At 45.5% G+C, this 13,741-nt stretch overlaps 1 protein-coding gene across 3 annotated transcripts in view; it reads left to right on the forward strand.

Moving 5' to 3' along the window:
* The window catches only part of FGF1 (fibroblast growth factor 1), a 95,707-nt gene extending 83,133 nt beyond the window's left edge, over window positions 1-12,574 (forward strand). For 2 of the 3 annotated variants that reach the window (XM_081134895.1, XM_081134896.1), the window contains exons 3-4: window positions 5,065-5,168; window positions 9,418-12,574. In XM_081134895.1, the coding sequence (XP_080991021.1) occupies window positions 5,065-5,168; window positions 9,418-9,612 (299 nt within the window). In that variant the 3' untranslated portion in view covers window positions 9,613-12,574. The remainder of the gene's footprint in view (window positions 1-5,064; window positions 5,169-9,417) is intronic. The other variant, XM_081134897.1, reaches the window with a different exon arrangement.
* The last annotated feature ends 1,167 nt before the right edge of the window (window positions 12,575-13,741 follow it).

The raw sequence follows: 13,741 nt of genomic DNA on the forward strand, positions 1-13,741 counted from the left end.
CCGGAAGGCAGGGCCCTTGCCTAGCCCTGAGCTCAGCTCCCAGCACACCATAGCTGGCTAATGCGTGTGTGTTGACTGACTGGCTCTCTCCTCGGCTCCAAAAGGGAGGAGCTCCGGCGGCAGCCAGGCTGTGCGGCCAGCTCCTCCCTCTCCTTCTGAGCCCCTTTCTCGAGCTCTCTCCTTCCTACTCTTCCTTGGCAGCAGCTGCAGGGGGATGTAGGCTTGGAAAACTGGAATGAAGTCACACCAGGGAGCTGGACACCTAGCCGGTTACACGAGCAGCTCGGGCTGGGTGTTACTCCTTCCTGCCAGCCCTGCTCGCACAAGGATATATGTTTAGGAAACTTAGCCAGAAAGAAATCCAGTGAAAATGAGCTATGAAACTTGGACATCCTGGAGAAATAATATTTACAGAGGAAACTCTTGAGACGAACTCTCACCAGTGTAACAACCCTGGTGCTGGGGCTCATGGCCGAGAACTGACTCGTGTGCCAAGCAGCGCTGGCTCACACTCCGTGAGGCCTTTGCACAGCCAAAGGGGACTCCACAGACGGCAAAGTCAACCCGGCTCACCCCACAGCAAGATGAATGGGAACTATTTAAGGCATAGAACAGGCACGAACTACGAAATAAAAAGCTTTATAAAAATCTTCCTTGGTGATAAGAATGTGTCAGTGCAGGTTCGTCAGCTGTAACAAATGAACCACTCTGGTGGGGAGTGTTGATCATGGGGGAAGCTATGCATTTGGGGGGCAGGGGGGATATGGGAAATCTCTGCACCTTCCCCTCATTTTGCTATGAACCTAAAATTGCTCTAAAAGATAAAGTCTACTTTAAGAAAACACCTTCTTCGATTACCTAAAAGGATTTGCCCTTTGGGATTTATGTTGCACCTACAATGTGTTTGACTAAATACCGACCTATAGGGGTGGTCAATTGAAAAAAGTCCCAGGGAACTAACAACATGCTATGGCTACAAAAGGGATCCTGGAGCCTGGCCGGGCGTGGCTCAGCGGTTGAGCATCGACCTTAGGATCCAGGAGATTGAGGTTTGATTCCCGGTCAGGGCACATGCCCGGGTTGCGGGCTCGATCCCCAGTCGGAGGAGTGCAGGAGGCAGCCGATCAATGACTCTCTCATCATTGATGTTTCTCTCTCTCTTCCCCTCTCCCTTCCTCTCTCTGAAATCAATAAGGACATATTAAAAAAAAAAAAAAAAAAAGGGATCCTGGATGACCATCTGCTATCTTGCGCATGTCTGAGCTTGAACACAAGGGAATCCAAGGAGGGAGTGAGTATGGCTTGATTGGGACCAATGTTTCCCATAACTGGAGCTCAGTGTATTTTATGAAAGAGAGGGAAAAGCAGGATATTTCGAATGCTTAAACCTGGGCCATGGTTTTACCCCTGGTTATAAGTATAACGTTGGGTAAGTCAAACTGTAGCCAAGCTTCAGTCTTCTCACCTGTAGGACACAGCCAGAGCCACCTTCCTCCAGGGGGTTCTGTGAGGAGCGATGAAGACACCTAAGCACAGGAGAAATGATAGTTAGTACTGGGCACGCTCCATGCATCGGATCATTTAATCCTCACAACAACTCCATGAAGCAGGTACTGTCAGTATAGGTAAGGAAACAGGGGTAAATAACTTGCCCAGTGATCTCACAGCTAACACACAGTCACACCAGAACTTAAACTCACGAAGTCTGATTATGGAGCCTACACCCTTAATTTTACACTATCTGTACCAAAATAGAAACTAGCGCCCTCGCTGCCTGGCCCATTGTAGATGCAATAAATGGTTATCCCCTTCCTTTGGTCTCCCTTAAACATACAGGATTATGCTGAGAAATTGATAGAAAAATGTATGTGAAAGTTATCTAAAACCATAAATGAAAACACAGAGAATTTTTAAGAAATGCTTTATTGAGAGAAATTCACATACCATACAATTCACACATTTAAAGTGAACGATTCAGTGGTTTTTCTTATATTCAGAGTTAAGCAACCATCTCCACGATCCATTTTAGACCATTTTCAGCACTCCAGAAAGAAGCCCTGTACCTCCTAAGAGAGAATTCTCCCTTCTCTCTCCCCCACTCCCCTTCTCAGCCCCCGGCTGCCACTAATCTACTTCTTGTCTCTATGTGTTTGCCTATTCTAGACATTTCACTTAAGTGGAATCACCAAATATGTGGTGTTTTGTGACTGGCTTCTTTCACTTAGCATGTTTTCGAGATTCATCCATGTGGTGGCATGCATCCGTACCTTGTTTCTTTTCATAGCTGAATAATATTCTATTGTATACAGTATTGTTATCAACTGTATTTACTTGCTTCATAGACTGTTAGAGCTAGAAAAACTTTAGAGATGGAATCCAGATGCCTCTCCTTTTACCGATAAGAAAACTGTGGCCTAGAGGTTAAATAGCTTGGCCAAGGTCACATGAAGGGTTGGTGGCAGAGCCCATCCTTGAGCCTTACAATCCTCAACTTGGTCCCATCTTACTTCACTCTACAAGGCGATACTGGAAGCATAATTCAAAGTTCACAGCTTATTCATGATGGGCCAGGAGAGTCATCTCTGCAAATATTAGCAAAGCATGACTCATTCAACAAATATATATTGGCTGTCCCCTGAGGGCAGGGCACTCTGTGAGGTACTGGAGACCTAATTGGGAACAGGATAGACAAAACCCTTGTCCTTTCTCCCAAGTGCACATTTTCTTAGGGAGGCAGAAATAAATGAGTAACCCCTAAAGTGATTAATACTTTGTAAAAAGTGCCATGAAAGAAACAAACAAGGGACAGAGAAAGATGATGATGTGCAGACCAAGGTGGCAGTGGCAGGGATAGTGAGGTGGGGGGTGGGGTGGGAAGGGTGAAAGAACCTTCTATATAGAATACACAGGGTACTTGGGTGGGAAGGGCCTCTCTGAGGAGGGGGTGTTAGGCTGAGGCCTGAGGAGCAGAAGGACCAACTTTGTATCAGGGCTAAGATGGTGCCAGACATAGGGTAGAGCACATGCAAAGATCTTGAGGTGGCAAAGAGCTTGGTGTGTTGCAGGAGTCAAACGGGTGAAGCAGTGACTGAGTGAGCAAGTGGTGTGATCTGAGGCTAGAACGGGGAGGGCCCAGATCACAACGGAGGCCCTTTGGCCTGTTCTCTCAGAGCTAACTGAAGTCAGGAGGACCTGTGGGAAAGGAGACTGGTGGCTTCCATTCTCCTTCCTATAAATGAGATAAACTCCATTTACCAGAGGAAGCTAGAGGAGGCCTGGAGTCTCTGTAGCAAAGACTTCCAAGGACAAGAAAACTGCATCTTTGGTAGCGTAATGCAACTATGTATCCCCCTTGGAATGAACCAGAAGATAAAGAAAACAGAGGGAAATAAGAAAATACAGGCATATTAAAAGGGAAGTGGTTAAATGATTGTGGTATAGCCACATAATGGAACACAATTCAACTGGCAAAAAAGAGTGAGGTTAAATCCTTCGGTAATGAAATGGAAAGATCTCCAAAAACAAACAAACTCAGTGTGCAGAACTGTGTGTGTAGTATCTTACTACTTGTGTAAAAAAAGGCAGGAGGGAAAACATGTATTTTCTCATATATGCATGAAATTTGTCTAGAGGATGCATCTAAAATGTATCTAGGAGGGGTTTACTTGTTTGTCTTTGTCTCCCCAGGAGAAGGTGTCCTGGGAGGAAGGACAGGGTCTCATCTGTTCTGTTTACTGCTGTATCCCCATTGGTTGCAAATGGGAGGCTTTGAGGGGCAGGGGAGGCTTTTCACTGTCTCCTCTTATATTGTTTCCAAATTTGAAACATGAGAATATCATTCTTATTCAAAGAAGTTAAATAAATAAGGAAAATAAAGAAAAGGCCATGAGGGGGTCTAGATGTGCCAACCAAAACCCTGTGTTCTTTTCAGCTCCCTCTGCCCCTTGGCCTCTGACAAAGCTGACCTCTAGGTCAACTCATCTCCTGGTGGAACCACTTAGTGCTCACTGGTCCCTGGTCGAGATTTCACTCCTAGTCGTAACGATGGTTGTGACAGTCTAGTGACCAAAGAATTGTCCAGAAGAGTCCAAAATTAATTTTGATTCCCAAATGTGAACCATCAAAGCACCTCCCTCCAGAGCCACCCTGGAAAGAATGAACAAATGAATAATTTACCCAATGGGTATTGGACTCCGATTAGGTACCCAGCAGCGCACAGTATCAGTGGGCGTAACTGGGGAGAGCGTAACTCAGGGTAGCTCGCATCCTTGCCCTCAACCTCGAGGTCTCTCAACCTCGGCTGAATAACTCCTTATTGTGAAGGGCCACACTGTGCACTGTAGGATGTTTAGCAGCATCCCTGACCTCTACCTGCTGGATGCTAACAGCACCATCCGACCCCTGGTGGGACCACCAAAAAGGTCTCCAGACATGGCCAAATGTCCCCTAGATAACAAAATCACTCCCCAGGTGAGCACCGCTTACCCTGCAATTCCAGGTAAGAGCCTCACTCTCCCCATCAGAAGCCAGGGTTCCCCTCTGCCTCTACCCAGTTGGTTGCCACAGAGGGTGGGGGCACTGACTCAACTTGCCCAGGGGAAGCTCTCATTCCTGGAAGGCCCAGGCTGTCAAGAGACACCCCCAAGGCAGGTTGATAACTGAGGCGGGACACACTGAGGCTGCCCAGGGGCCCGCTCCACAGGACCCCAGGCTGGCTGGGAACGGGAGCCCGGGGAAGTGAGTGCGGCTTCCTCCTGCGCTTAGTTTCCTCCCGCTGACAAAGAGAGAGAAGGGAGAGAGGCGTCATTCTGTGACAAATGAGGACGGGCGGGCACGCCTGGTTCATCTCTCCTTCTCTCAAGAACATAATTCCCAATGGACAGCTTTCTTTGGAGGGCAAAGAAAAAGGAGCTGTATTTCTATGTTTTGACTCACCTGAGGCTCATCCTTGAGGGCCCTGAAATGAATGAGCAGGATTTTCCATGGCTAACTGTCCAGGCCGCCGGGCCCTGTTGGCAAAGGCCTAGTGTTTATTTACTTTTGCTCGTGTTATTTTTATTTCAGTTCAGCTGCAGCTCAGCGCGGAAAGCGTGGGGGAGGTGTATATAAAGAGCACCGAGAGTGGCCAGTACTTGGCCATGGACTCCGACGGACTTTTGTACGGCTCGGTAAGTATGAGGCTGACACGCTTCCAGACTCGGCCAAGGTTTGAGGTTTCCAGAAATCTTGTTACGTTGAGTGATACACACTATAAAGCAACAATTAGTCTCTGTTTGTTATTTTTTCCAGTAGGATTCCTGCCTTCCACCCTGCCTTATTTTAGGCACAAACATAAAAGAGTTTCTTGTGGCATTCTCTCAAAATACTCAAACGGATTATCACATAGAGGAGACATTGATTGAAATTTTGGTAACTCATCCATCACTCATTGCAGAAGACCTAGTTCCACTTCACTCACTCATTCCAAAAATGTTTCTTGAGTACCCACCACATGTTATAGGCGTGGCCCCCTGTGCTTTTTATAAGAACTGCACAGCCCAGATTCTAGCAGTTAACATGTCACACATGAAACTTTGAAAGGGTCTCCTAAATAATATGTTCAATAAGTCAATTCTACAAACGTTTATCAAATGCCTCCAGTGTCTAAGTACAGCTAGGTACTGACAGGGATGTAAAGATGAATGAAACCACATCCCTGCCCTCGAGAAGCACAAAGAACTTATTCAGTAGCTGACATTCTCTAAATCACCGTCTCCATCCCTCTTCTAGTTAATGCTTCACATAGGTTTGACTCCGCTTATGGTGGTCTTTGTGAGAAAAGAACAGAAATAGAGGCAGTCAGAGTTTCCCCTTACTGGTATCTCTGGTACAAGATTTGACAAGAAAGAGAGTGGAAGCCAATGGCCCCAGGTTTTGAAATTATTTCTGGATTTCAATGATCTTTTCTCTGTATCCTAAGAACCGATAGTTAAGGCTTGGCTGTAACTCATAGGCCAAGCCAAACCCGTTTCTTCCCTTTTATTAAGATGTATGTCTACAGAAAGGCAGCCAGGGGTGGGGTTTTAGTCTGGGGCTCCCTTTAATTTACATCAAACTGTCAAGAGGCAGTGGGCGCAGGAAACCCTCTCTTGAAGCTGTAATCTCAGCCAGAATTGGGAATGAGAACACAGTTCAGTTTTTTTTTTTCACGCTCCCCACTAGGGGTCAGGAGCCCGGATCATCAGAGTTATAGGTAAGCTCTAGTAGGCTGTTTGCTGAAATACAGATCAAGTGGGACAACATGAGAGGGTTTGGAGCCAGGCAGTGACCACTACATAGCGAGCAGATTTTTTATTTTTAAAAGGTGCTTCTTTCAACTGGTAATAAAATCCATTGACCAATCAACCATTCATTCTCAGGCCTGTAATTGAATCTCATGCCTCTGCCACTTGGGCAAGTCAGTGCCCCCCCCCCCCCCCCGAGCCTTGGCTAAAATGATGGTAATGGAAAGCAGCTACCCGAATACAGGGCTGAGGCGAGGCGGGAAGGCAACGAGCGGAGCCCGCCCACCAGCCCGGCCGGCGCAGGGAGGAGCCCCATCAGCAGCAGCCGTGAAACAAATTATTTGTTTATACATCCCTTGCCCTCATTATTTCTTAGGTTATATATTAGAGTTTTATGGCTTTCCCTCTTTAAATCAGTTTTGATGTTTAGTATAACCTTCTTTTAGTTGTGTAAAAATACTGAGAGAGAACCTCCCAAATCCAATCTTCTGTAGGCTCCAAACATGCCCTTCTCCCACCATAGTCCTGGCTGTCACTACAATTCACCTGAAATATTCAGTTGGTGACCTTAATATACGATGCCTCATAATTTCCCCACTGATAAAGACACGTTCTAACATATCTCAGAGCTCAGTCTCATACTCTTAACCGACTTTAGGTATCAATCCATCCTGGTACAAATCTGTGTGTGCGTGTGTGTGTGTGTATGTAAAGAACATATTTATTTTAAAAAATAAGTTTGAAAGGTTATATACCAAAACATTAACTCATTTATCTCTGAGGGTGGTAAATGGCTGATTTTATAATGTGTGGATGCCTTCCTGTATTTTCCGAGTTTCCTACAGCGGGTACACACCACCTATGTCATTGGGGGGAAGCACGCTAAATATAGAAAAGAAAATAATGAAAACAATTGCCATGAATCAACTGTTACTTCCCAGGCCCTTGGCATTGCTCATAATGTGCAAGGAGAGCTGACAAATCCTGGTTGGGGGACAGACGTAGCACCTCCGACTTGGCCTGCTGACTCAGCCTGTGACTCAGTCATTCTCTGTGTGGCTGCTACCGTAGTATAATGGAGACATCATGGGGGGCATGGCCATCCTCAGCCTTGTCACAGAGCGGGGGCCTGATGCCCAGTGAGGGACATCAGAGGGTGAGCCCTCCCACGCAGGTCCAAAACGGCCCACCTCCTCCCACCCCTGACTGTGCATCAAACACTAATGTCTGGATTAGTTCCTTCAAAGGCATCAGAGTCACCCAATTAAATGTCACGTCTATGTCCCACCTTGTTCTAAGATGATCCAGTGTGTCACCCAGTTGTTACTGCACTGAACTCAGGTGACTAAGCAGCAGCCTGCTTCCTGTCACAGAGTTCCTTACCGATCAAAGGTAACTTGACTGAGGGCTTTACATGATCTCAAGAGGCAAATTAAATTCCCCACCTAGACGGTGAGCACCTTTTATTTGCAAGGTTCTGTGTCTAGGGGTAGATAAAAGGCTGACGAGATTCCACCTCTTCCCTCAGAAGGCCTTACAGTCTAATAGACAAACGTGCCTACAAACAGAGAACACGGGACAACAGGATTGGAAACCACCAGAAAGGGGCTCGCCAAGCACTGTGGGTGAAGAGACAATGTAGAGACCACATGACCTGGAATTGGAGCGAAGTCAATATAAATATTTTAATATACTTAACTGGTTTATATCCAAATATAATAAACGTAATTCTAAAATCCTGATGAATAGGAAGTCCAAATAACTGGGGTTCCTCCCATTCTCTAAGAGATACATTCCAAGTAAAAAAATAATTGTTGGTAGACTTTTTAAAAAAGCAACTGCCCTATTTAATATGTTGTAGCTATCTTTCCAGCTTAACAAATTTACAACTGAGTTGGATTCCACTGTATGTATGTACCACTATCTACTTAACCAATCACCTGTCCATGCGTATTTAGGTTATTTCCAGTTTGTTACCATTATATCCAAAGACTATCCTTGAAAATATAGTTTTACTCTTGCTCAGATATCTCTTAGGGGCCCATTCCTAGATGTGAAATTGCTGAGTGAAAGGTAATGCACATTAAAACTCTGATACATATTGCCAAATTACCCTCAGAAAGTTTCCACCAATTTATCTCACCAACAGTGCACAAGAATGCCCATTTCCTACACTCTCACCAACACTAAGACTTGTAAACCTTTTTTCTCTTTGCAGATAGCATCGCCAACTTATGTTAAATCATATTTTAATTTGCATTTTCTTGCTAGTGAGATTGAATGTTTTCATAGGCTTTTTGCCAATTTTTAAAACAGCAGACATAGCATACCATTGTGATAGCATCCTAAGTCTATATCCATCTGGTCTCATCTATTTCTTGCTGTGTGTATGAACGTAAAGACACAAGGAAAGATGTTTATCATCTGTTAACAGTTGTCTATATCTGGGTGGGTGGGCTTTGGGGTGGTTTCTTTTTTTTTTCATTTTTTTTAAGTAAAATTGTAATTTTTAAAAAGTACAATTCTTTTGATAAATATTAAAAGATAAAGCTCTTTTCATTTTTTAAAAAACTTTAAGTTCCAGGATGTGTTGTAGGCGTAGGTCACATTTTGTGCAAGCATTTATGTTGCCCACAATGCTAAGGTACAATCCTGCTATTGTTAGTGACAATTGCCAGGATAAAAAGTAATATTAGTAGGTTTCCATTTATTCTTCAAGTCCAAACTTAAAAGCCCCCACTGCATCACCGTCTGCTTTTACCTGGTTTGGACATTTTTCGTGGTCATGCCTGTGTGCCAACCCTCCACAGAGACAAAAGGCTCAGCCCACCCTTAATGTGCTTAGAGTCATTCAGGATCTCCGAATGGCAGACTATAGGGTCCTGAAGACCACAAATGGAAGGGGAGCTTATAACAATAGCAAATGTATATTGAAGGCTCATTATGTGCTGGGTCCTGTTCTAAGTCCCCATTACCACCCCCAGAGATGGGCTCCCTTATTACCCTGATGTTACTGAAGAAGGAACGGAGGCACAGAGAGCCTCAGTAATTTGCCCAAGGTCACACAGCTTTAAGCAGAGAACCACCACCACCACCACCACCACCTAAAACCACTCACTGATAGTTTTATTCTCTTTTGGTTTTCCCTTTTTAGCAAACACCAAATGAGGAGTGTTTGTTCCTGGAAAGGCTGGAGGAAAACCATTACAACACCTACACATCCAAGAAGCACGCAGAAAAGAATTGGTTCGTTGGGCTCAAGAAAAATGGAAGCTGCAAGCGCGGTCCTCGGACTCACTATGGCCAGAAAGCAATCTTGTTTCTCCCCCTGCCAGTCTCCTCTGATTAGAGAAATCTGTTCCGAGTGCTGAGCACTCCAGAGGAGCCTGAAGGGGTCCTCGCCGGTTGACCCCAGAATGTTCCCTTGACCATTGGCTGCGCTAACCCCTGGCCCACAGAGCCCGAATCTGTAAGCAATGCGCTTCTAAAATGCCGTTCATTTTCTCGCAGAGCCCTTTACCCCAGCACAGTTTGGAACAGAGGGGACCAAATCGCTTCTAGGGGCCAACAGGCTGGTGGGTGTGGGTCTGGTTTGGAGGTCCAGTAGCCTCTGGGCGCCCGCTGCAGGCTGAGTCTCTCAGAGCAAAGGTGGGGCCAAAAGAAGCGTGTTCAGGGGGCCGCTGAGGGGGTCCCTCTGCTGAGTAAAGCCTGTCCGCAGTTCTCCCAGACACCGGCCATGCTCCCTTTCACCCTACCCCACCCCACGAATATTAGCAGAGAGGCTTACGGCTAGGTTAGAGGAAGGCAGTGTCCCGAAAGGGATTAAGATGGCAGGGGGGCTGCCTTCTGGGTCTCGGTGCAGAACCAGCGACTGGCGGAGGCTCGGGCCGGGAAGCAGGCGAAACGCGGGCCCTTGGAAGTCCTCGCGCGGCCTTGACTTTCCGAAGGTTCTTTGGCAACAGGAGCCCCTGGGGGATGTCAGATGTCAGCACAAGAAGCGGGTTCTTGATCAAAAGGCATCGGATGCTGGTCAGTTCATTTGGGCCTGAGGAGTGGGTGTGGGAGCGATGGGAAAGGGAGACGGGGCTGAGGGGTTGTTGTCCTCTACAGAGGATGATTCTACAAGTGAGAAGGAAAGAGAAGGGACGCCAGGAGGTGTGCTTGGCCACCAGAAAGTAGAGGCTTTGGGGTCCCGGGGCAGTGCTCGTGAACCACGAAGGGGGAGCTTGTTTGCATTAGATTCCGGTTCGGTGGACCTGGGGTGGAGTTTGGGCGTTTCTAACAAGCGCCCAGTTGCTGTGGATGTCGCTGCTGTCCCCCTACCATCCTTTAAGTCTGGGTCCTGCAGGATGTTAGGCCAATGAAGCTGGCCCAGCCCTCCCGCCCCACCCCTCTCCTCACCCTTGAAAACACTGTAGCCTTCGGGCAGCATCCCGGCGGTTATGCCGTGCTAAGGAGCATGTATTTAAGGCGCTTTGGCCCATTGCCTATAAAATGCCCATTCAGAAGATAAACAAAAGCATACTTCAAAAATGTTAAACCCTCACAAACAGCTTTTCCCAAGAGGTCATTTGTGTTACGATTACTTGTATAAATATGCTTCCTGCTTAAAGTAAACTTGACCCAAGTGGCTAGCAAATTAGAAACACCATTCATCTTTGACATATGATACCGTTGCCCTGTAAAGGCCTTTAATAAGCCATTTAAATTTACTGTGAGACTGTATGTTTTAATCACATTTAAAAATATATAGCTCAAAGGCAGTTAAACTGATTAGCATCCAGCCACTGAGAATGATAATAGGATACGATGTATAATCAACTCAATTATCTACTACTCACACTACACTTACCTGTAAAATGAGATTTTTTCCTTTGTTTTCCACTGTACTATTTAGACATTTTTCTTTGAAAATGGGGATTCTTAAGCAATGATGTGGTTAATTGTGGATAAAACTGATGAGAGTGTTAGCTCATGTTTTATGAGGAACTAAAGTGATTAACTGAAAAACAATTCCTGGTTGAACTGTCATATTGAGAATGGAAGGACAGTGACAATTTGTGAAAGCTGGAAGCAACAGTGGAATCGAGGACTGAATCAAGTTAACACCGTTGTAAATAATACCATCCTGCGTTTGTCTCTACAGCAAAACGATTTCACAACTGTTTTTGTTTTTATAACTTGGATAACACTATTCTATGTCATATTAGTAAATCTTTGCAGGCAAGTTGGAGATAGTACAGTGTGGCTTAACATCTCTTGACTATGAAGATTTGGCTAGAAAAAGGTACCCGGAGAGAAAATCCAAGATATTTATAGTGGTCCATAATTTTTAGCGTATGAATCAAATTCAAGGATAACATTGGCCAAGAAAATGTAAATACTGTTGCTAACAGATGAGGCAGAAGTCTGTGGCTTCAGAGACCCAAAGCACTGTAGGAGAAACTCTACTGTGACCTCGACCCCCTCAGGCCAGTCATTCACCCGTGCATTCATTCAACGAATATTTATTGAGTGCCGGCCGTGTGCCCAGCACTGTGCTGGGTACCGGGGCCCCCGAGAACCTTGTCTGTTGGGTTTACTGCTGTAGTCTCTCCCAGGGCATTAGATTTGTGATGGGAGACGCTGTGGATTTTTTTCTTTCAGTCAAGTAAAAACAGACTTTCGCAGGTTCCTGCTGGACAGACAGCAAGTCCCTGAAACCCAGGTTTGGGAAGAATTAGCACCCCCCGCATAAGATAAACCCCTATCAAAGTGTCAGAGGGCATGGCAAGGGAAAGCTGAGATTTTCAACTGCTCACTTTCAAATCAGGTAGGACCTGGTAGGAAGGCAGCGGGTAGCCGTTCCCCACGCTGTTTGGATATGCGCTAGCCCCTTAAACACGGAGCATGCCTGTGGCTCTCTCTCTTCCTTGAGTCGGCCTTGCAGCCGTCTGCCTGCCATGTGCCTCTCATGTGGGTTCATTTTCAGGCCGACGGCTATGAGCTGCCTGACATTCTGTACAAAGCATCAGGCGTGTGTGTACCCGTTTGATGGTTTCCAATGTGCTGGTGGAGCCGGTGGTGGCCTGTTTCCCTGGAAGGGATGGTAACAAAGCCTCCTATGGCCAACAGTGTGCACGTACAAAAATTAAGTGGGGCATCACATGTTACAGAAGACCGGGTCCTTGTAGAACGTGGTGCCTAGACCAACAGAGCTCCTGGGAGGCAAAGCAGACCTCGGATGAGGAAGACGCCTGTCATGTTACATCACTGTCTCTCTTTTTTTGCACCTTATGAGTATTAATAAATGTTCCAATAGGTAAAACGTCTCTGGGTTTCTCTGCATCGTGGTGTCTCACCTTCCTAGGGAAGGACTGCCCCGGCATCCCCGAGGTGGGGCTGCTCTGTTTGCCACCCTTACCTTGTCACCAGGTATGAAACTTTAAAGACTGATAGGAAAAGGTAAGGCAGCAACATGTTTCATTTTGTTTGGAAACCTGAGGCAATATTGGTGCTTTCCTAGGGATCCACTAGGGACATATAGTAAGGAAATTTGCCCCCTGAAGAGCCAAGCACCGTAACTAACTCGGTCCACTCTTCAGCTTCATCGTATAAATCATGCAAAACAATGCTACTATTGTAGAGCTGACCAGCTTGTGCTTAGGCAAGGGTACTGTGACCTGAAAAAAATTCAGAGACTTATTTACAATTTTAAGTCAATGGTCAGAGGCACATCTCTTGCATCTCAAGAGCCTTGATGTGGGACTATAGATTTCCCCAGCAGATTTTCTGAAATTATCATACTAAACAATGTCTTCTTAAATTTCTGAATCTTGTAACTTCTTACTCTTAGGAGAAAGTACGCTGTTTCCTAGACCTCTCGGTAGAATCAGATCACGCACATGCACACTCACACACATGCATATACACACTCATATATGCACACACACACTTATACATGTGCGCACACACCCATAGTCACACATGCATGTGCACCAGTAAAAAACATTGAGCCGTGTGTGCTCACTCTGCTAATTACATATCACAATCAGTCTCTCCATTTCCTTTTAAAGTTGCCTAAAGCAGTATTTTTCCACTATTTGGAGCTTGATCCACACTAAGAATGACATTTTCCATTACAACCCAGCACGGACATACTCTTTTACATACATACAATTGAAAAAAAGTCACAAAACTATATATGAGATGCACTCAGATTTTTCTATTATATTCTACTAAAATATGCTGGTCAAGAACAATTAAATTGGGACACAACATTAATGGGTCACAATCAAAGTTTGAAAAATGGCTTAAAGTAAACATTCTCCTTCCCAAAGACAAGGCTCACTTAGAATCCTGTATTATGACGTCTGTGTTTTCAAAGACACAGTTTGTTCTCAAAGAAAGAAGACAATTGGACATCCTGTTACCCAGAAACCACCTGTTCTAAGAGCTTGGTGAATTCTTTTAGCAGGTTTGCTACCAATCGTGCAAAA

Source organism: Miniopterus schreibersii (genome assembly GCF_964146895.1).
Source record: "Miniopterus schreibersii genome assembly, chromosome: 4".
Classification (NCBI taxonomy): Eukaryota; Metazoa; Chordata; class Mammalia; order Chiroptera; family Miniopteridae; genus Miniopterus; species Miniopterus schreibersii.